At 35.1% G+C, this 22,741-nt stretch overlaps 1 protein-coding gene across 2 annotated transcripts in view; it reads left to right on the top strand.

The window, feature by feature from the left end:
* The window catches only part of BMP5 (bone morphogenetic protein 5), a gene marked incomplete at both ends in the record, with an annotated part of 116,995 nt that overhangs the window by 35,745 nt on the left and 58,509 nt on the right, over positions 1–22,741 (top strand). For both annotated transcript variants that reach the window (XM_079933906.1, XM_079933905.1), the window contains one exon: positions 19,977–20,169. In XM_079933906.1, the coding sequence (XP_079790032.1) occupies positions 19,977–20,169 (193 nt within the window). The remainder of the gene's footprint in view (positions 1–19,976; positions 20,170–22,741) is intronic.

The raw sequence follows: 22,741 nt of genomic DNA, 5'->3' as shown, positions 1-22,741 counted from the left end.
ACCTCATTAAAACGATATGTGATACTCAGTATGTCCTAAAAGTCACCTAGGAGATGGAATAGAAAGAAAATGGAACATGTATCAGTGAGCAAAGAAGAAGGCAAAATATCATTCTCTCCATCATTTCATATTTACCATATTTTCATTTTAGAAAATATTTAAAGCAGTCTAATTTAGGAGATAAGTTAAAACATCAAATGGAATAATAATTATTAAAGGACCTGTGGTGAACAGGTTACACTGGGAAAATTAGTCAAATATCATTCCCATAAAAACCATGGTATTAATATCTACTAGAGAAAGATTCCTAACACTTCAGCTATTGATACATTTTTTTTCAAAATGGGTCAATCTAATAGTCCTCTAAGATTTGTCCTCACTGTCATTTCTATACACCTATTTGTTAAAGTTTTGTTTTGAGTTGTGTGAAATTACAAAATGCAATTAAAAGGAAAAGGGATGTGGAACACATTGGTATTTATAAAGTTCCACAGAGGTATGGCAGCAAAAGCACCATGAAATGTGTGATCCTATAGATGTTTCTCTGGGGTAACGATAAGACAGAGAAATATTTTTTTAAATGATATAAGTAACTTGGAAGTCCAGATGGGGAGAATACCTCCAGAAGCTTTTAAAACACTATTTAATGTGATAGCTTAAAAAGACTGGACTGATTTGGTTCAAAATAACTGTCCATCTATCTTTATCTATCTATCTATCCATTTATCTATCTAAATTAGTTATATTTTATAAAATATAAAGGATTATTTTAAAATTTTTTGTAGTTATAGAATTTTCAGTATTTCTTCCCATACTTTTAATACCAAAAATGCACATTTGATAACATTATGCTTTATTAATTTAAAGATCTTTGTTTATTATTTATTTATTCTAGTCTTCCACAATTTCTTATGATTTGAATTTTTATATCCCTCAAGTTCAATGGAAGAAGTGTTTTTAAATTATGCTGTGAGATATTATTCAAGATAGATCTATCAACTTCCTAACACTGATGTTTCGCACTGAAATAATAAATTACCAAAGTACAGCCATGGAAGTCCAGAATTGACAATGCTTTTTGAAATATGTTAGTTGGCACCAGGCTGAAGGGTGGGAGGGTAAACTAGATGATCTGGAAGGTGTTCCACTGATACTTACTTATGTTTGTTTGTTGGGGGGAGGTTCAGGTCTCTACAGCCTAGAGCCTGTCAACTGGGAATCTAGAGTCAGTGGACTAAAAATCTCATTCTTACCACTGATTCATCACAAAACTTTGTTCACCAAGACTTATCAAGTTAGATTTTCAGGCTGGACTGCTAGACCTAAACCCCATTAGAGTGTTGGAGGAAGGTGTTTGTTTGCTTGTTTTTGCTTTTGAAAGAGGCTCTCTAGTCTTTGTAAAAGGTTCTATGTATGCATATGGTCTCGGATTTGGTTAATGTTTACTTCTTAATGTTAACAGTTTTGCTGAAAAAATTTAATAACAATCACTTTTTAGGTTATTCTGAATTTTAGTTATAGATTTGTATACTGTATTTAATAAAAGGCATCTATAGCCCTTAATTAATTGCATAGTATACTTTAAATGCTTAATAAGCACCACTTGTAATTATAATAATTATTTGTTCTCTGATATTTTTGTGAGCCTTTCTAGATATCTAAACCAAGTTCACAAATTGTGTTAATTTGTTTTTGTTTTGTTTTGCTTTGTTTTTGTTGGGAAAATTGTGCCATGTAGCCTACGCTTAAATAAATAATAAGATGGTATTGTTATTCCATTTACTATTGAAGGAAGAAAGAACAAATTCAGTGCTTTATTTGTGTTAAATCAAAATGTACTGCAAACATACCAACAGTGGTGTAGATGTGCCTAAATATTAGTTCGAAATTAGTGCCATTTAACTTTAAGTTCAGCTCTCTCTTTGGCTTTAAATTTAAATTGAAAACTGTAACACTTTCCTCCAAACAGTTTCTGACAGAAAATTCCTTTCTCAGTCCCTTGCCACTGAAGTGTTTTTCAAGTGTTGCAAATCTGCTCTCTCTCTGTTGCCTTTCCTCTTGAACACAATGAAGGCTAAAGTTGGCGTTCTGGAAAGGAAAAATAGGTGCCTGAAAACTGGACAGAATTCAAGCCTCAGGTAGAGGGAGATGGAAAAATAGAACTATATACCCTTGAGCTCTGAACAATGTAGTTTAGTCTTGAGCACAAAAGTCGTGCTTATAATATATATTCTGGTGCTTCCTGCACAACTTCAAGCTGAGAACCTTGCATGAAATAGGTGCTCAGCAAATATGAATGAAATGCACTTTGGCATTTGAATTTATTTGCAAGGTAGTATGTAGTGCAAAAGGTAAAACAGCATTGCTTAACCAAGTCCAAGTTTTCCTGTACATATGCATTTTAAGTCAAAGAGACCACCTCCGCTCAATTAGGACATTTTGCCCCAATTCATATTATACTTGCTTTTGATGAAATCTTGCATTTTCTTATCTTTTCATTGTTGGGAATTTGGTGGAGGGAATTTGGGACAGGGTTTTGGTTCTCATACATTTATTTTTTTAGACAGTAAATTAAGTAAAAGGTGAATGTTTCCCTGTCAATTGGGTTACATCAAGTGACTAAATAGAGACTACTATTCACAAGAAAGTCTTCTCAAACGAACTGCACCCAGAATTTTGTACCATTTGCTTGGTACCTTCTGAACATTATAGAATCTGTTTCTGAAATCTCATCTGTGTTGTCAGCTTAAATATGTGTATGTGAACTGTAAGTTTGACTTTTTGGGGAGGGGTGTATTCTCCATGACACGGGGTACTGTATCTGCCACATACAAAAGTTCAATAAAATGAGAGAAGATTGAATTGAATAAAATAGAACTTTATTGATGTACATTTGATTTACAATGTTGTGTTAATTTCTACTGTACAGCAAAGTGATTCAGCTATACATGTATATATCCTTTTTCATATTCTTTCCCATTATGGTTTATCACAGGATATTGAATATAGTTCCCTGTGCTATACAGTAGGACCTTGTTGTTTATTCATTCTATATATAATATTTTGCATCTGCTAATCCCAAATTCCCAGTCCATCCTTTCCCCACCTCCCAGCCCCATTGCAACCACAAGACTGTTCTCTATGTCTGTGAGTCTTTTTCTGTTGATAACTTTTTGTTCCTACCTTCTCTACCTCCCTTCTGTTCCCTAAACTTCTCTGCTGGAAATGGTGGCTGAATAATAAACATCCAATAAACGTTAGCTGAATTTCTCTCACTAAGTATACATCATATTAAATAAGATTATATGCATTTAGCATAATGTCTCATACATGTTAGTTATTATAATTTTATAATAATTATTATTACTACTGATTCTGAACATTCTAAGGCTTTGAGGCTAAGCTTCATAAATTCATCAGGATTCCATGATTGAATATAGAGTGTCCTGTGTGGTTTGAGTAAGAAGAAAGGAGACCCCGTAGCGTCTAACTTCTGCTCCATCATTAAGACAGTTAACACACAAACTCTGCTTTATTCTTCTGATGTTGCTCTTGGTTGACATATTCTTTTGGCATCTCTTGCTTGAAGGTATCAGGTCATGAATATTAATAAGCTTTATTAACACCTTACTCTCTATATACGCATTCAGTTTCTCTTTCAACGGGTTCCTCAACCATTTCCATGACCATCGTCCGCTCTCTTTCACTGAATGATTCTTTCCATGACTATTTTCAGCTTTAGCTGGTGTCCTTCAAAAGCAAAAAAGAAGGAAACTAGTTTAACTGGAAATGTGTGAAATGTATCTTAGCTTTGGGATTACTTTTGTTTTCACTGTGAGTTAAGAGCAATGTAGAATAAACTGGTGATGTTCATATGCTTTCAGGATTATGCTAGTTTGCCCTAGTGAACCTACATCTAGGGGTGAGAAAAGCAAAACAGAATTTCAAGTGTATTTTCTGCTTCCACACAAGAGCCATTCTTGGTGTACTTAAGTGTGATTGTAGCAATAAAGCTTGCGTTTTGCAGAGTCTAAATATTCTGTACTGTGGTGATCGACACATTAGGATTACTGAAAATGTTTCCTGGTGTTAGATATTCCAAATCACTCTGTGGTTTCTTCATAAACGAAAGACGTCCAAAGGTAAAGTGAGAAACAGTAGAGTTTTGGAATTAGAATAAACACCGAGGCAGAGGATAAAGATAAACGTTCAAAAAGAAATTCTGTAGCCTCTTGGGAACATTTCCTAAGAGGCGCTGATGTGGTCAGAACTGGATCTGAATGCATGCTTCAAGGATCACAGTAAACATGAACTTGGTTAAGTTATTTTTCTCTACCTCAATGACGTATTTTATTTTAATTGGATGTATTTCACATATAAGTAAATATAAAGCCAATTATTATTAAAACTAATAGGAAGCACAAAACTCCTTATTTAAGTCAAAGTGTTTAGACGAATGTTGTCAGAAGATGAGCTAAACAGAGCTTGTGAATAAAATTCTGGTTCAGTTTGCTTGGTAGTTTTTCATTGTCCTCCCTGGGGAGGTGGTGTCCTGGGAATTTAGGGGGCTGTAGTGTGGTGAGGCCAGGTATGACCCACTCAGCTGGAATGCATGAGGGCATGTGGGCTGTGTTGTAGTCTCAGCTTCTGGTCTCAGCGTCATCAACGGCCAACTTGGAGGAATACATCAAAATAGGAAAAACAAAATACTTCTATGGGAAAAGTGAGTATTCTCAGATGACCCAGACAGCAGGACTTTGAGGAGAGAGCAGGAACTTCATAAATACATGTAAGGAAAGCTACTTCTGGGTCCAAGTCTGGCTCAGGTTCACCTAGACTTTGTCAGAGTCAAAGGATGGTTTGAACGGGAAATGGGATCTTGTGATGTTAGTCTTAAGGTATCTTTCTGTGGAGTCGCATGGCTCCAATATGGACTGTTTGTCGCTGTGTCCAGAGCACAGCTGTCATCCTGGGATCTCCCTTCATCATCATTCTGTGAATTATCTTTGTTTCTCCTCTGTCAAACCTCCTCTTTCCTGTAGCTTATGCCTTCATCTTCTTTCTGGCTGGTATGTTTTTTGCTTTTGTTTGTTTGTTTGCTTTTTGACTTTTTACTTGTGAAGCATTTATTTATTTATTTTTATTTCTTACTTTTTACTGTAGGTCCTTGTTGATGATCTATTTTAAATATAGCAGTGTGTACATGTTAATCCCAAACTCCCAATCTATCCCTTCATGCCACCCTTCCCCCCTGGTAACCATAAGTTCATTTTCTAAGTCTGCTTCTGATTTGTAAATAAGTTCACTTGTATCATTTGTTTTTTTTTTAGATTCCTCATATAAGCGATATCATATGATATTTGTCTTTCTTTGTCTGACTTACTTAGTATGATGTTTTGATGGAGCAAATTCTTCAGGAAATTCCAAAGAAATATTTTTTGGGAATCAAATTTTGGACACCTTGCAATGTCTGAAAGTATCCTTATTATACCTTCATATTTGATGGATAATTGAATCGAATATAGAATTCTAGGGCGGAAATAATTTTTCATCATGATTTTGAAGGCATAGATGGCAGTGTTGTTTTTGAGAAGTCTAAATCCATTTTGATTCCTGATCCCTATGTATGTATGTAGCTTGTATTTTGTGTCCAGAAACTTGTAGAAACTTCGCTTTGTCTACAAAGCAGACATTTTCAATCCTGAGACTTTTGCACTTGGATCAGTGAACTGAATTATTTCTTTGATGATTTCTTCATTGTTTCCTGATCTCTCTTTATGGAACCACTATTATTAGGGCTAATTCTGAACTAATGCTTTTTTTTCTTTCTTTCTTTCTTTTTTTTTTCAGTCTTCCTCTCCTATTTTCCATTCCTTTGACTAATTGCTGTCCTTTTTGAAAATTTCTTCAACTTAATCTTTCAAACTGAGATTGATTTTCAACTTCATATCCAAGAGATGTTTTAGCATTGAGTATTTGTCTTTTACAGCATCTTGTTGTTTCACGGGTGCAAAAGCTTCTCTTGGCTCTCAAAAGATATTATGGTAGTTTTTAGTAATTTTTTTTCTTTTTATGAAATACCTACAAGTTCCTTTTAAAAAAAATCTACTCTTATCTCTATATTTAAAGGGAGAGAATTTTCTCAGCTATTAGTGATCTTTGCTTGTCAGCTCTTATTTAATTGCAAGAGATTAAAAAGCTGATTAGAAGCTCTTAGCATATGGGTGGAACTTGATATTATTTTTTATCTAAGATATTCTTGCTTTGCTATTTTGTGGAGACTTATTCTTTCTTCTGGGAATGGTCAGATTTCAATGAGAGGACCCTTTCATTCTCTTATCTGGAAGGCACAGGCCTGGGTGTCAACATTCCAGAAATTGAGTGGAGAAAGAAGCCCAGAACTCAGCATTTAGTATGCATGGGTTGATCTAGTTCCTTTGTTTCCAGAATACTACATTCTCAACTGTGCTGGTGATGCCAGTTTTCCAGAAAACTTCCAAATTTCTGCTCATGTGGCCAGAGCACTCATTAGCACAGATGTAGAGGGTGATTTACGGATCCACCAGCTACTTAAACATCTAATACTCAAACATTCTTATTTTAACCCCACACTCATACCTGCTCTTCGTACTTCTGGTACTAGGTCTCACCAGTTCCTGCCCAGTTGGAGGAATATGTGGTTTAAATGAGGTTGGTATTTAGCTTTTCCCATTGCTGAATTTGTCTCTTTATGTAACAGTACATATGGGCTCGTTGGATGGATTATGAAGTAACATTGAGAACAAGTCCAACTATTAGCAATAAAACCATCAAAAAACAGACCATCTGATAATTAATATAAAATTGGATTGGAGACTCAGGAAGTTATTAAATTTGAATCTAAAATGAGATCATCTGAGCTGGATCTCAGAAGACTTATTGTTCTTTCCAGGTGTGCATCTTAAGAATCTTGGAGGATTTGTATAGTTTGAACTCAAAACCAGATACTGCTCAATGATTCTTCTCAGAATTTTGCTCTGAGTTTTGTGGTTGGCCTGAAATCCCGATACAAAGGAAAAACCCAGGAGTGTGAAACCAGATCAACAAAAATATGAGACTTTTCACATGAAAACTCTGTGACCTGAGACCACTAAGGGTCCCTTGACTCTACAATGCGGTCTCATTCCACAAATGTGGGAAGGTCATGTGATTTCTTTATTGATTCTGGCACTTGTTACATCTTTATTAAATCTAGCACATGTTCTTAAGTAGGTCTCCAATTTTAGAAAACCTTTTTTAATACAATGTATTGACTGATCTAACTCACAGTTTTAATAATGTGCTGTAAAGAAATGTTAAACAGGTCATGTATTATGCATTCCAGTTTCTATCTGTAAATACTCAGGTGGATGAAATGAACTTTCACTTTCAAGGATGATGTTAGAAAAACATACCAAATAAAAGCAGTTCTAATAAATTTTTTCTAACAAAAAAGAAATTAACTAAAACAAAGCATATTTCTGAAAGGAGCAACTATTTTCAATATTTTGGGAAGAACATCAATAATATTATGAACATGTTATCAAAGACTTATATTACATATACATATTGTAGAGGAATGAAATTCATGTTTTCATGTAAATAGAGAAAAATTAATCAGAATGTATAAATTATTATATTATAATCAAAAGTGCATAAATATTACCATCTACAATTTATTCTGCAAATCATTCTAAGTACAATTCTATTGATAACCATAAAATGGACCAATGTTAATTTTTCTATTACCTTTTTCTCCTTCCTCAAGAATAATATGTCCATTGAAGAATCAGAGATTCTATTAGTCCAGCCTATGTCTTTAAGTACCAGTATAGCTAGTGGAAACAAAATAAATATAAGACATTAGCATTCTAAGTTATCATTATTTATTTGAATTCCTTTCAAAGAAGAAAGGGAAAAAGAAATATATCATTAGGAAGAATACTATTTCAAAACATGGGCAAGACTCATCCAAGAATAAATGGTTGAATTGTAAATCAACTAGACTTCAATTGAAAAAAAAAAGGAATAAATGGTGGAGGGGTTTTTGCTTAAGCTGGATTAATGGGGTCTGCGTTTACTCTCCCTCCTGAAACAAACGAACAAACAGAACCAGAATCAGACATATATGCCTATATTTTTATAGTATTCATTTCCCATGTATATTGACCACCTACTGTGTGCCAGAGACTGAGGTAGGAGCCGAGTATCCAGTAATGAACCAAGCAAAGCTGTTGTTGTGAAGCTTGAAATCTGGTGCTGGAGGCAGACAGCTATACGCACATGGTAGGAAGCAAACATGGGCCACCAGTGGCTGCTTGTGGTTCTTGCCTAAGCAGAACAGATAAATCAAGTACCTTTATATTAGGTATAGCGTATATAGGTAATACATCCATATACATCATTTTATTCCTTTTCCTGAAAACCTGTAAAACCATGTAACTGTGTTTCTAATAACTTGATCCAGTTTCAAGTACCAAACTTCCTGTACCAAACTTCACTGATGCAACCCATCAGGCAGAAAAAAATGTAGAGTTTGCTTTTGTTTCAAAATGATGGATTGAACCACAGATTGAACTTGAGTGAACTCTATAAAAGTTATCATACTGATTTAAAACTTAAAGGAGCTCATGTGAGAAAGACATTTATTTATTTGTTCAGCTACAGAAATTCTCATATCCTTTCTACTATGCAAACTGTCTTAAACTTCCTTCATTTTCCCCCATAGAGAAATTCTGTACACATTTAATGTCAAGTTTTCTAGCTTTCCTCTTCTCCATTAAGTATAACTATTCTTTTTTCTGGACAAGATGTTTCTGAAATTCTCCAAAATGAGCAGAGTACACTAAGAATGTGATATGAAAACAATCTTTTTTTTTACTATGTAAATAAAAACATGCAAACCCTAACTATTGATACACTTAGGGTGAGTGGTTTCACTTTGACATCATGTGTATCATGGCATCGAGAGATCTCTAAATTATAACCAAAGCAAGTGAGAACAGATTTCAGGCTCAGGGAAGAGCTATTAAGGGGATAATAGACTTTTGATGTCTGTCTTTTCACAGTAGCACAATGGCTAATTCCTGTGACCCCTGAACTTTTAGTGTCTCCTAACCAAGTATTGGCATTAATCTACTGCTCATCTGTCACCTATCACATTTGGGAGTCCCAGTCTCTGTTTTCAATTATCAGTCATTAGAGAAGGCCTTGAGCAATTTCAGAAGAAAACTCACAAAACCTTTGACCTGTTTTTGTCAGATAACTGCAAGTATTCATTGTAGATAAACTATCATTTCATTGTACCCAAGTATAAAGGAAGGTTCTTTGCTGTATATCACTTACTGTAACCTCTATCACCTTCAGGTGGTTAAAGATGGACTGTTTTATTTTACTGATGGAGCAGAAGGATTCACAAAGTCATTCAGTGAAATCTGGTGAGATTGGAATGGTTGACCTCTAGCTGCCAGGCAATCTACAAACCCCACAGATTTTTCCACTGAAGAAAACATGAGATAAATATTTACCAAAAGGTGATTATCAGATAGTTGTGTTTTTACATTGACTTCTTGTAGGTAAACACAAACTTTCTCAAATATTTATACATAGTGTAACTGAAATCCATTATTTACATACTAAGCATATCTACTCATCATTAAGTACTCATTTTTTATTACGCAAAATGAATTAATCAGGTACCATCCTCTGTGATTATTAATTCTAAACTGATTTTTGAAGTTTAACATTAATATCCAACCCACAAAAGATGAATATTTGCTTTAAATTCTAATTAATTATTTCCTGTATAAAATGCCTATAATCAAAAAAATAACAAAATATTTCCTATATGTCAGGATGTATTGTTGTCTTCAGGGATAAAAGTAAGTGACTTTCAGACTCCTTTAAAGAGGAAGTATGTCAGAACCAGCTAATCTGATTGGATTGGTGAATAATATATGAATGTCAAAAATGTGTTCTCTACCTTGTAGATGTGAAATATCTAAACAAGGTATCAAGTAAATACAATTATTTTCTAACTACCCACTCTTGTAAAAATCTAGACTGATTTTTTTAATGCTACTATAACACTATGTAAAAATTATATAGCTATAACTAAACAAATAACACAATTAAAAACTATAACACTATAACAAAATTATATAGCAAAATTAAAAAACCAAAAAATTTTCTCTTTAATTTTGTTATAACAAAATTAAAACACTATAACAAAATTAAAAAATGGTAATAGTCATCACCTTTATTAATATATCTATATTCCAGATAAAGAAATTGACATTTTGATCATCAGCGTGGCTACGTTTTAAGCCAGGTAGCAATTTTTTACAATTAAACTTTTATTGACTATTTACTGTATTAAAAGTCCTGTTTGTTGTATATGTAGAAATACAAAGGTAAGAGATAAAACAAAAAGAAAAACATGGATATTCCTATGAAGTATCTTACTCTATGGGATTAATCTAAGGTGACATAATAATTACAGTGCAAATAGAAAATAATTCACACAATAGCCACTGCTTTTTGAGAACTTGCTCTGTTCCAGCCATTATGCTATGATCCTCTCTTTCAAATATTATTTAACCTCTACAGCACACTGTGGAGAAGGCCTTTCATGATTGACCTCCATTTTAAAGATGGATAAATAAAGGCTCAGGGATGTTGAGTATCTTTTCTAATATCACACTCTTTTAATAGGTTAGGGAACTAAGATTGAATTCAAATTCTTCTCACCTCAAATCCAACTGTTCACTGTGGTCCCATCATGACAGCTCTGTATTCGAAAGGGAGGAAGAGGACAAGGGCTCTGGGGCTCTCAGCAGGAGAAATTAATGTGGGTGAGAGTTTTCAAAGCAGTCTTTGTAGAATTCAAACTGGAGGTTTTAAGTAGAATTGGGATTTCAACCTCCGACATGTGGGAAGCATCTTAAGTTAGAGGATCTTAGGTCTAGGGTCCAGGTCCACCCTAGACCCAACATGTGCGATGACAATGAACAATTTATTATTCGCTCCTTTGGCCCTAAGCTTTCACATCTCTTTTCATCTATGTGAACTCCTTTCTCTCCCTGGTGATAATCCTTTAAGACCAAATTCAAAATGACCTCCCCTTGAAGCCTGCTGCACAGCTTGCTGCTCCTTCCTTTCTTATTCTGCCCCCACACATGTCCCTCCCAAACCCCAACATGATTGTGCCACAATGGTACTTTTCTACATCTGTCCTTCTCATCCTGAGCTCCTATCTCTTTGTTTCTCAAATCTCCTTAACTATTAGGCTTTGGCCCAGAGCAGTTATCCAATCAATATTTGGGGCTTGAATAAAGTTAGAGGGATCACAGTGGCTATTTTTAGGATAATCAAGATGAGTATATATGGAATGTGAGAAAGAGAAAAGCAGCCCCCTGACAGCCAGGATTGGGATTGGATCAAATAAGGGAGAAAAAAAAATTGAAATATATTAATTTTAAGAAATCAATAATTATTGCTATTATTGTTTATTTATTATTGAACATATCAGTTTTCATACCAATGCTTGACATGTATCATTATTATTATTATTGTATTCTACTAACCCCTGAGGGCTGAGTGCTGGGCCCATCCAGTCTGAGGAGGGAGGGTAGACCTTGAGACCATCTTCCTCCCTGTTCCAAAGCTGTCTTACACAAAACTTAATTCTTTTTCTTTAAAATTTTATTGAAGTATAGTTGATTTACAACGTTGTGTTTAATTTCTTCTGTACAGCAAAAGTGACTCAGTTATACATATATATATATTCTTTTTCATATTATTTTCCATTATGGTTTATCACAGGATATTGAATATAATTTCCTGTGCTATACAGTAGGATCTTGTAGGACCTTGTTATTCATCCATTCTATATATAATAGTTTGCATCTACTAATTCCAAACTCCCAATCCTTCCCTCCTCCAGCCCCCTCCCCCTTGGAAACCACAAGTCTGTTCTCTTTAAGACTTAATTCTTTGTGTCCCTAAATCATTCATGTTTTTTAAATCAAAATAATATATAACTATTGGATCATTAATTCAATTTTGTAAATTTCAAAATTATGTGTTGTGTATTTAATTGATTCAGGAAATTAATTTGTTTAGCTATCATAGGACAACATTTAAATTATTTAACCATCTCACCTTTCTTTTGCAATTTTTCTTCCTTATAAAACTGTATTCATGAAGCATTTATGAATACCAGCAAGAGTATTTCAACTACAGGACATTCGAAAGTCAATTGAAATTGTTCTTTGAAACAAACCACTCAGGAGGACAATTTTCCCTTTTTCAAGTCACACATGGCTGTGGTATTAAGAGGCTCTTAGGGTTTCTGGAATCTGGAGTTTACCACACTCTCTGGGATGGTTATCCTTTCAAAGAAACACGTAACATGTGCATTCACTGACCAATGAATAGACCTTTATAGGACCAAGTTTATGTTTCTCAGTGGACTAGTCAGTGAAAGATGCCTTGCGGGATCTTGGTAGTCTCTTGTGGAGACATCTTGGTAGTCACAAGATAATTTTGCTTTCTTTCTTTCACTTTAAAATGTAACACAGATAAGTAATAATTCTATGAGTAATCTCTTAATGATTTTTTGCACTCAGCAGCAAACAATGATCTGTATTCTTTCAACAGCTGGCTGCACTCCTGGGAAAACGCTATCTTTGTCTTGCAGCTACTGATTCTATTTGAATCTTCCAAGTTACAGCCCTTGTGTGGGAGATTAAGACCGATTGCCCATGGATGCATCCCCTTAAGACAGCAGATAAATCACTAAATAGATAAAACTGCAATCCTCTGTTAATTAGTTCTACTCTTCAGATACTGTAGACAGCAAAATATTTAGTCAGGACATTTCTATCCAATTTCTGCTTATGATAAAGTCATTCAGAGAGGTGTCTGTTTGGAGAAAAGAGACTGCCATCAGTCATTAACTTCTGTTAAGTTATATCTCAAAAATAAAAGGCTTCAGCGTACGTCTTGTCTTTAAACACAAGAAGCTTAATCTTTGCAGAACTTTGGCAATTTAGAGCATTTAGAATGTAGTTTGGTGCTTCTATAAAGGCGATCCTGTTTCTTTTCACTCTCAGCCCATGACTCATGGAATGTGAGTCTTCTGATTCATACTTTACCTCTTGTATTCTTTGATGTTGCCACTGTTTTAAAAAACCAACCTATAAAAATAAATTCATTCTCTGGTTCTGTCAGTGTAGGTGACCTTTCAGTTGTTCTAGTTGGTTCATAGATGGAAATGTTTGGAAGACACAAAACCTGCTTCCTGGAGACAGAAGGAGGTACATTCCCTACCATCGTTATGATCATGTTTTGAGTGGTAAGCTGTATCAATTTTGCTGATTTTTGATGGTTTCTTTTCTGTAAGTCGGTGTGTATGTATATGCAGAAAGCAACTCTTTAATTTTTGTAGAGAGCACTGTGGACCACTATCAGCTCAGGTAAATAAACAACTCTGTGTTGATGGGCTTGTTTAATTTATGGTGATAGTCACTGGTTTACATGTAACGACCTTCAAAACAAGCATGTATCATAAATGACAGTGGGAGATGAGTGCAAGGCATCAGTGTCATGTTTTCATGGCTGTTTGGCAAAATACAGTCTGTTGATCTGGTTAGATATGTAAGAAGTTATGAAAATAGCCGTCTGGACAGGTGGTTGTGTTCTCTCTCTCTCTCTCTCTTTTTTAATGGTGTGTTGCTATCTGCTTTATAGAAAAATGAATCAGCTATACATATACATGTGTTCTCTTTTTAAGTGCAGTTTTCAAAGGTGAATCAACTGATACAGGATGTGTGTTTTAAATCTAGCTATATTTGTTCCTAAACTCTCCTTTCCACTTCAAGTGAGAGAAATGGTGTCTATGGTATGGGATGAGGAAATGGTCTCCACCAGAGACAAGTGTTAACCTCTTGGTCTCAGCCTGTTTTAACCCTTGTGTCGTTTTATCTCCTTGGACAAGTCTGGGTCTGGCTTGAGTGAGCTTACCCTTCTGCTTTTTTTTTTGTTTGTTTGTTTCACTTTGGTTTTTTTTGTCTTGTCTGGGAATGAGGAGATCTCTTCTAGCACTAAATAGGAACGTAATTATGACTTTTATGGAGTCTGGCAGATTTTAATCTGGTAACACAGATTTTATTAGAAATGATAATAAAGATGTTTTGGAAACTCACACATGGTTTTGTTGATGTAACATAGAAATGAAAAAGTGAGTTGAAATGTCCAAATATTTAATATACTATGAATCAAAACCCCCAAATAGTATACATTATAATGATTTTTTTCTATTTGTTTATTTGCTTATGTTTTAAGCTTCTCAAGCCATTTACAATTGCAATGTGTTATACAGCACACTGTAATTTATGGAGAAACATAATATATTTAATATATAAAATCATCACAATATGAACAAGGCAAAGATAGCTCCTATAAAAAGCTTACATCTAAGGAATATGAAATGTGTGTGTCTGTTCTCTTTCATCTATTTTGGTTGTGCTGTTTTTAAAATATAGTTGTAGGAAAAGTTGCATGCTAATAGAGATATTATATAATGCTAATTCAGGTCGTGAATACAATCACTTGCTTATTCATAAACATTTTCTTAGATAATAAATGGAATCAGTATTAAATAAGTGAATATGATACAACTTTTGCTAAGATAAAGATTGGAGGAAATGAGTTCTAGAAGGAGCGGAGTATGGCATCCTCTATAGGGTAGGAGCATCTCGTAGAGGAGAATGTAAGCATTGAAATATCAACTCTCCTGAGGGGATAATTAGATTAAAAAAACAAAACTACATCCAGAAAAAACAAACAAACACACAGGGTCCTGTTGTTGAGGGCTTTGCGAGTTGAAATCTTGACACTGGGTTGAAATCTCTTCTCTCCCAATTATAGGTTGTGGGCTCTTGAGCAAGTAATAGAAACTTACGGATATAAGTGAGTATTAAATAAAATACATGCCCTACCAAATGAGAGTTAAATAAATTATCATGGTCTCAGTCAATGGGAAATGCAGCAGGATGGTGCTGAGTGAAAAGACAGAACCAGCTTTTGATCTGTTCATAGTCTTTCATTCAGCCAATGTTTATTAGAAGACTTCTTCGGATCAGGCATTGTATTGTGTTAGACGCCAATTACACACTGATGATCAAACCCTTGCTTCTCCACATGTTCTCCACATTTTTGTATATTGCTGATTAACATTGTATGAATATACAGTTGAGTCTCGAACAACATGGGTGGGACTGCACGGGTGCACTTATATGTAGATATTTTTCAATAAATATATTGGAAAATTTTTTGGAGATTTGCAGCAATTTAAAAAACTCAGACATGAACAGCATAACCTAGAAATATCAGGAAAATTAAAAGAAAGTTAGGTATGTCATGAGTGCACAAAATATATGTAGATATACACATAACATACAAAATATGTGTTAATCAACTGTTTGTGTTATCAGTAAGGTTATTAGTAGTTAAGTTTTTGTGGGGTCAAAGTTATATGCAGATTCTTTGACTGCACAGGGAGTCAGTTCTCCTGGACCCCATACTGTTCAAGGGTCGTCACCTGTACTAACAACGAACTAGTCTCTAAGTAGGATGTCATTATGTAGGTGGTACGGACATTGAACAAAGATTTACAATGGGCTTTAGAAGACAGACATCTGTTATTGCCTAGCTGTCATCACCCAATTTCTTTTTTTTTTTTGGCATAAATGTATTTTATTTATTTATATTTTTATCACCCAATTTCTTATTCTTAAGTCAGGGATATTAATATTTGACACCTCCCTAGGTAACTGAGATTACCTTGTGAATATTTGTGACCATCTTTAGGAGTGCAACGCTATATAAATACTACTTTTATTCCATTACTCACTGCAACATGTCCCATGGAATTTACCAGGGCAATTATAATTCAAAGCAGTAGGATATAGGAATTTGAATCACTGGACAAATCTGCACTACAACTTTATTCTGTGTGGTGTATTTAATATAAAATTTTATTAAACTCTTTGAAAATCTGCCCCCTTAAGGGGTTAGGTTAAAGAGCCTGGATCAGAAAGCTGAAATTTTATAATAACAGCTGAAATTCTAGCTTTCCACTTTATTACACTAACATCTCACAGGGGATTCCAGAACAGTAGATGACTTTACATAATATGAATTCAATACTCATCTGCATTATGCAGGTGCATGCTTTAGATTGGACCCTAACAAACTTATGTCAAAGCCCTTATGCCCAAGACTATAGTTATTTTTGTCTAAATTTCAAATATAAAACTGATTGTTAATGAAAAATTGAATAATGATTGTTATCACTTAGAATTTTGAATATTGACTTTCAGAATAGAGAATATATATTTTTGAATGACTGATGAATGCCTAGATCATAAAGTATGGAACTCCTCAAGCAGAGTCTGGGACAGTGTCACGTAGTCAAACACCAGGAACATTTCTGCAGCAAACCAGTAAGTTAAAGTGAGATAAATAGGGACTTTAAAGTCACCTCAAATCAGTTAATTTCCAGTTCTTCTGCCAAATGAAGTTGAAACCAAATTTTCAGTTTTCAGAGCTTTTTGGATTTTGGACTTGTGAATGCAAGATTTCAGATCACTCTTCTGTTTCTTTTTCTTTTTTTTTTAATTGAAGTATAGTTCATTTACAATGTTGTGTTAGTTTCAAGTGTGCAGCAAAATGATTCATACATATATTAATATATATTATAAATATATTCTTTTTCATTATAGGTTATTATAAAATATTGAGTATAGTTCCCTGTGCTATACAATAGGTCCTTGTTTTTTACTTATTTTATATATAGTAGTGTGTTTCTGTTAATCCCAAACTCCTAATTTATCAGATCTTTATTAAAGCATAAATACTTAGTAAATTAGGACAAAGTAGTAGTTTAGAAGCAGAAGCAGCCGATCCTGGCATTTAAGAACCATAGCTTGGTGGCATCAAATGCTTGGATTCAAATTCTTTGGCAAGGTATTTCTTTTCTCTGCCTCCTCGGTTTCTTCATCTTCAAAATGAGGAAGATAATAGAACCTACTTCATAGGTTGTTATGAAGTATAATATGTTAATATCAATAAAATGCTTAGAGCGGTTCTATTTAAATACTGTTTCATGATGTCATCTACTTTGTTTAAATTAGGATCAGAAAAGACAATTTTACAGTGAATTAAATGTAGTTCTTAAAAAAAAATATGTAGTTCTTTGTTGGGACTTCCCTGTTGGCTCAGTGGTTAAGAATCTACCTGCCAATGCAGGGGACATGGGTTTGAGCCCTGCTCCGGGAAGATCTCACGTGCTGCTGAGCACCTAAGCCCGGTGTGCCACAACTACTGAGCCTGCTCTCTAGAGCCTGCAAGACAAAACTACTGAGCCCGCGTGCCACAACTACTGAAGCCTACACGCCTAGAACCTGTGCTCTGCAACGAAAAGTAGTCTCCGCTCGCCACAACTAGAGAAAGCCTGCATGCAGCAACAAAGACCCAACACAACCAAAAATAAATAAATAAATAAAATTGATTCTTAAAAAAAAATGTAGTTTTTCTGTAAACAAGAGTTGTGGCTAGTTTTAATATTCATACGTACACTCTAGTTATTAGAGATCCAGTTTGTAGGTGTTTTCTGTCCTTACACTTTGGAGATGGAGACCCGTTCATAGCAGTCTACACTAACGCCAGCTGGAGCTCAGACAGAAAAGAGGTTTAAATTATGGACCAAAATAGGATCTTAAAAATGTAGTCATCCTCCTTATTTAGGGAAAGTTAATTAATGATCTCTCCAGGGGAATGGACCTCTCTTAGGACCAAGATAATGATACTTAAATAAAACAAAACCTCATGAGTCATGGGAGGTGGTGTTGGTGTAGCCAGGCAGCCCGAGAGCACTGTTCTCACCAAGTCCAGGTGTAGCTTACATTTTCCTCTTTGCTTGTGTAGGTATCTGAGATGGAGGTGGGGCTGAGCTCCTAGCTCTCTTAAACCATCTCCTACTCCTCTGGAGAAAATAAACCAGAGATTATTTTGGAGGATGAAGGCAAGGAATTGTGGGTTCCTTTGTCATGAACTTCCTCTCAGACATGGAGCCCTGTCTGGCACTAGAATTTAGGAGTCCAGCAGCCTGGGTTCCCAAAAATCACTCCTCAATGATCATGATTGCCTTCTCTCTTCCTTAACCTTGACCCTTCCTCTAGTTAAGGATCCCAAGTTTCATATATTTTTAGCAGTGTTGGTATCATTTCAATTAACCTCCTAAAGATATTTTTTGTGTCTTAATCCAATATTTGAACATTGTGAATTGTTTATATAGCATACATCTTTTATCTTCTTGTAACAACATTTCAGCAATGAAATGTCACTGGATATATTTTAAAAAATTATTGTAGGTTTGTGAGACACTTGGAACACAATGCTTTGCAGTGAATTTTTTTTGTAATCTGTCCTATATTATCTTAGGTAACTGAGATTTTGAGAAACCTACCAGCACTGAGAAACTTAATTCCATCAAATGATATTGCATTACTAAAAATGAACCCTTTTAATAGGTGGTTCCTTAAGAAAGATTTTGGTACCCAGCATGAGACAGGCTGTGACCTGGGACCTGGGACCCTTTGTTGCAGTGCTTGCACCTGGACAAACATCTCTCCTCAAGCAATAAAATACAAAAAAAACCTATAAGGGACTAAATATAGTTGCGTTCATGAGCAGTTGGGGCAAATTATGGACAACAAGATACAAAAAGGCCAAAAACCCAATTGCCACTTCTGAAGAGCCTGGAGCAAAAACAGGGTGTCAGGAGCAAAAGCAAGGTACTGTGCATGCCCCCTGCACACAACACCACGTAAGCGGTGGGCAAGCCACCCCTCTGGCCCAACTCCTGGACACACCCCTACCCTCACCCCATATAAGGAACCAGCTTGCCCCAACTTGGGAGCAAGGAAGGAAAACTCTTACTTGTTTTTGCTCCCCCCTGCTATAGCAGGGCCCCCAATAAAGCCTTGTCTGAATTTCTTGTCTGGCCTCTTTATCAATTTCTATTGATTAGGAAAGGCCAAGAACACTGCTCAGTAACAAGCATAGACTGTATCCAATAATACATCATTTTACAAGGCTGGATTATGTAATGATATGCCTGACACTGTCCTGAATCCCTCAACACTCCTTAATATTCCCAAGAGGAAAAATTCTCTGACCTCATTTGGTGGGAAGGTTGCTGAAGGCGGAAATATGTTCCTCTCTCAAATTTGCATAAGAACAGAGATCTTTGGGAGACTGGATGCTGCACCACGGGTTGGGGGGGTTGTACTCAATAATCTATAAGAACTAATGAAAGTGCATTAAAAAAGGTAGAGCTTTGCATTTGCTAAAAGGAGGAAAAACATCACCCGGGAAGACACTTTAGAAACAATCTTTCTTGTGAAAATGCATTTGTTTTGTTTCCTTGACCTCTAAAATTTCATAAACACAGCCCCAGCTGTGCCAGCAGCTTCTCGGGCCTCCTTCCGACTTTCCTCCCTCGACTGTGCTAAATCTCACCATTGACTTCACCTGGAACTCTGGAGCTTTCTATCACAGAGTGCTAATTCCTGTATGAACCCTTCTCTGTTCTGGTACTTGATACACACTAGTAATAACTTTACAACCTTCACTTTTAAAAACATTTTTGGATAACCTTTCCATTTAGGAGCCAGGAATTTGTATAAAACCACAGAGGTTATATTGCTTTTGAACTAAAGGCTGTTGGTTTGTGGAATTTCCTTCAACTGGAAACACATATGAGTCTGTGGTTTTATGTTTTCCCAGTTTTATAACATCCTGCTTGTTTGTTTTCAAAGTGAAAGAATTTACCATTAATTTCCATACTTTATAAAGGCCTAACTTTTTACTTCCTTTTTTTTTTTTTCCAGTTGAAAGAGACAAGGATTTTTCTCACCAGCGAAGGCATTACAAAGAATTCCGGTTTGATCTTACTCAGATTCCTCATGGAGAAGCAGTGACAGCAGCAGAATTCAGGATATATAAGGACCGGAGCAACAGCCGATTTGAAAATGAAACAATTAAGATTAGCATATATCAGATCATCAAGGAATACACAAATAGGTATCAAATTTATATCTGACTTATTATCCTAGCAAATAAATGTTACATTGTAGTAAAATCCATTGATAACCCACGTGGTCTATCAAATCATGCTTCTTTGAGTGTAACGGCATCAAGGCAGGTATAGACACATGAAAGATACATGTAACTGATCTGAAATGTGTCTTGTACATGTCACAGCTTTTTTTTCCTACTCCTTACACCAATCTGTGTGCTAGAGGGTCTCATGCTCCCCTGTATGTGATTTTCAGGCCCTTCACCTCATTTTGTAAATGAGAAAACTTTCATTTTATTCTGCACATATGAAATTTATAATTAAGATGATTTAAATTACTTGTTGTTTTATAAATTGGAGAAGAGTGGCTTTATTTTTCCCTGGCATAGTGTAAACTCTGTGTAGTGTTATGTGGATTTTGATGGAAGACATTGTATTTGCAATAGATTCTGACAGTTAACCTGTATGTCTTCTGTCTATAAAATGCTTAATTCAAAATGGTACAAAAATAGACAGAGAATCTGAAATACTGAATGTATGATAACCTCAGCTGATAATTACTGCAAATGAGCCATCACATATAAGAATTAGAAAGGGACTTTAGTGGTGTTTTCAGACCAGTGCAGAAATTGCTTGGGTAACACCTTTTACAAATGATTAGCACTTTTGTTGGACAGCTCTTACATTTTTAAAGAAAATTCTTATTGGAATATTATATTGAGGTGAAATTTGTCTTCCATTCATTAAATCTAGATTTTCCCTTTGATGAAATGCTATGTCCTTGTTTGATGAGATAAATATTTAAAGACAGCTGTCATGAGCTCACTAAGGCCTCTTTCTCTCCTTACTGAATATTTCTAGTTCCTGGCCTTTGGATTTTTCTTGGTCTTCTAGTGAGTAGGATTTCTCAATGGGTGTTCCATAGAACACTAGCCCCTCATAATACTCAATAAAGAAAAAGAATAAAAAGCTTCTGGGGTCAAAAGCATTTGAAAAGTCTACTTGTTAGACCGTGTTTTAGGAGATTCACCATGCATGTCAGAATAGTAAAGTCTTGCAAGGTCTTTATGGTCAAGAAACTTGTCAATTTGGTTTTTCCTAGTCTTCCTCAAAATTATTTGACTATGGAATCTTTTTCTTTGGGTCTGTAATACTTAATATCCTATGAAACACTGGTTTAGCAAGACACACCTTAATAAATACTGATCTCTGTATACTGTTATTTTAAGAGCACTAATTTCAAGGCAGAAAGATCTCTGTTCTTTTCTCAGCTCTAACACGTACTAGCTATTTGTCTGTGGGTGAATTTTTTGTTTTTTGTTTTAAATCTCAGTCCTGTGGTTCCAGTTATAAAATGAGGATACTAATTTTTTTCTCACAGGGACAGAGCCTGGCATACTACATTATTCTTTTAAATACTAAATAATGGGGGTGTCTTTTAAAATTAAATGACTAGAATTGAAAATAATGCTCCAAATACCATCTAATTATATTGCCATAGCTAACAAATATTTTATTTATAATTCTTCTTTTCTGCATCTGTTTCCACACTTGGGCTGGTGAGCTCCTTAAAGAAGGGATAGTGTCTTAAGTGATTTTTTTTTTTTTTTTTTTTTTTTTTTAGTCTCAGCACTATGAATTTGTTTGATACAGTTCTGAAATTATCATTACCCGTGAATGGGATACTTCTTCCATGAACATATCCTAAAATACTTGAATTATCTTACCTTTTGACCATTCACAATATATTTTTATGAAAGTTGAATTTGTACTTGGTTATTCAACATACCAAGTATTTTTTACAGGAAATGTTTGTACAGCAAGCCCCTATTTATTAATTAATTGTTTGAAACTAAATATAGACATTTACACTGATCACAATTAAAGGTCCTAACTTTTATTTAGGTCCATTGTTCTATCTGCTCAGGGTATATATATATATATATTTTGCGGTACGCGGGCCTCTCACTGTCGTGGCCTCTCCCGTTGCGGAGCACAGGCTCCAGAGGCGCAGGCTCAGCGGCCATGGCTCATGGGCCCAGCCGCTCCGCAGCATGTGGGATCTTCCCAGACTGGGGCACGAACCCGTGTCCCCTGCATTGGCAGGCAGACTCTCAACAACTGCGCCACCAGGGAAGCCCTGCTCAGGATATTTTTGAATGTCATCCATTGAACTAGCTACCCTTTGAGGTTTCTTTCACTCTATTTTCTAAGTATGTTAACTACAGTTACATAATTTAAAACATAATAACAATGATGAGAATAAAGGACTAATAGAAGAGTCCATTGATAAGAATATATAGATTTATTTATGAATGAACCCATGCTGATTTTTATTAATAATACATTTGAAATATTTATGAGTATTGATGCTTAATCAGATCTCATAATTTTTGGAAGTTTCATTTCTCTCTAAAAATGGAACATTTGTCTATCTTGAAACTTTGGTATTTCTCTAATTATAACTGATGTTAAACATATTATTCTCAATGTTTCTACAACTCCATCTGCCTGCTCTTTGAGTATTCTTGGGTATAATTTGGCTAAGACTTTACTTATTTTAACATGTGTACTTAA

Source organism: Stenella coeruleoalba (assembly GCF_951394435.1).
Source record: "Stenella coeruleoalba genome assembly, chromosome: 10".
NCBI lineage: Eukaryota > Metazoa > Chordata > Mammalia > Artiodactyla > Delphinidae > Stenella > Stenella coeruleoalba.
Note: the sequence above shows the minus strand (reverse complement) of the source record. Positions and strands in the feature narration are given on the sequence as shown.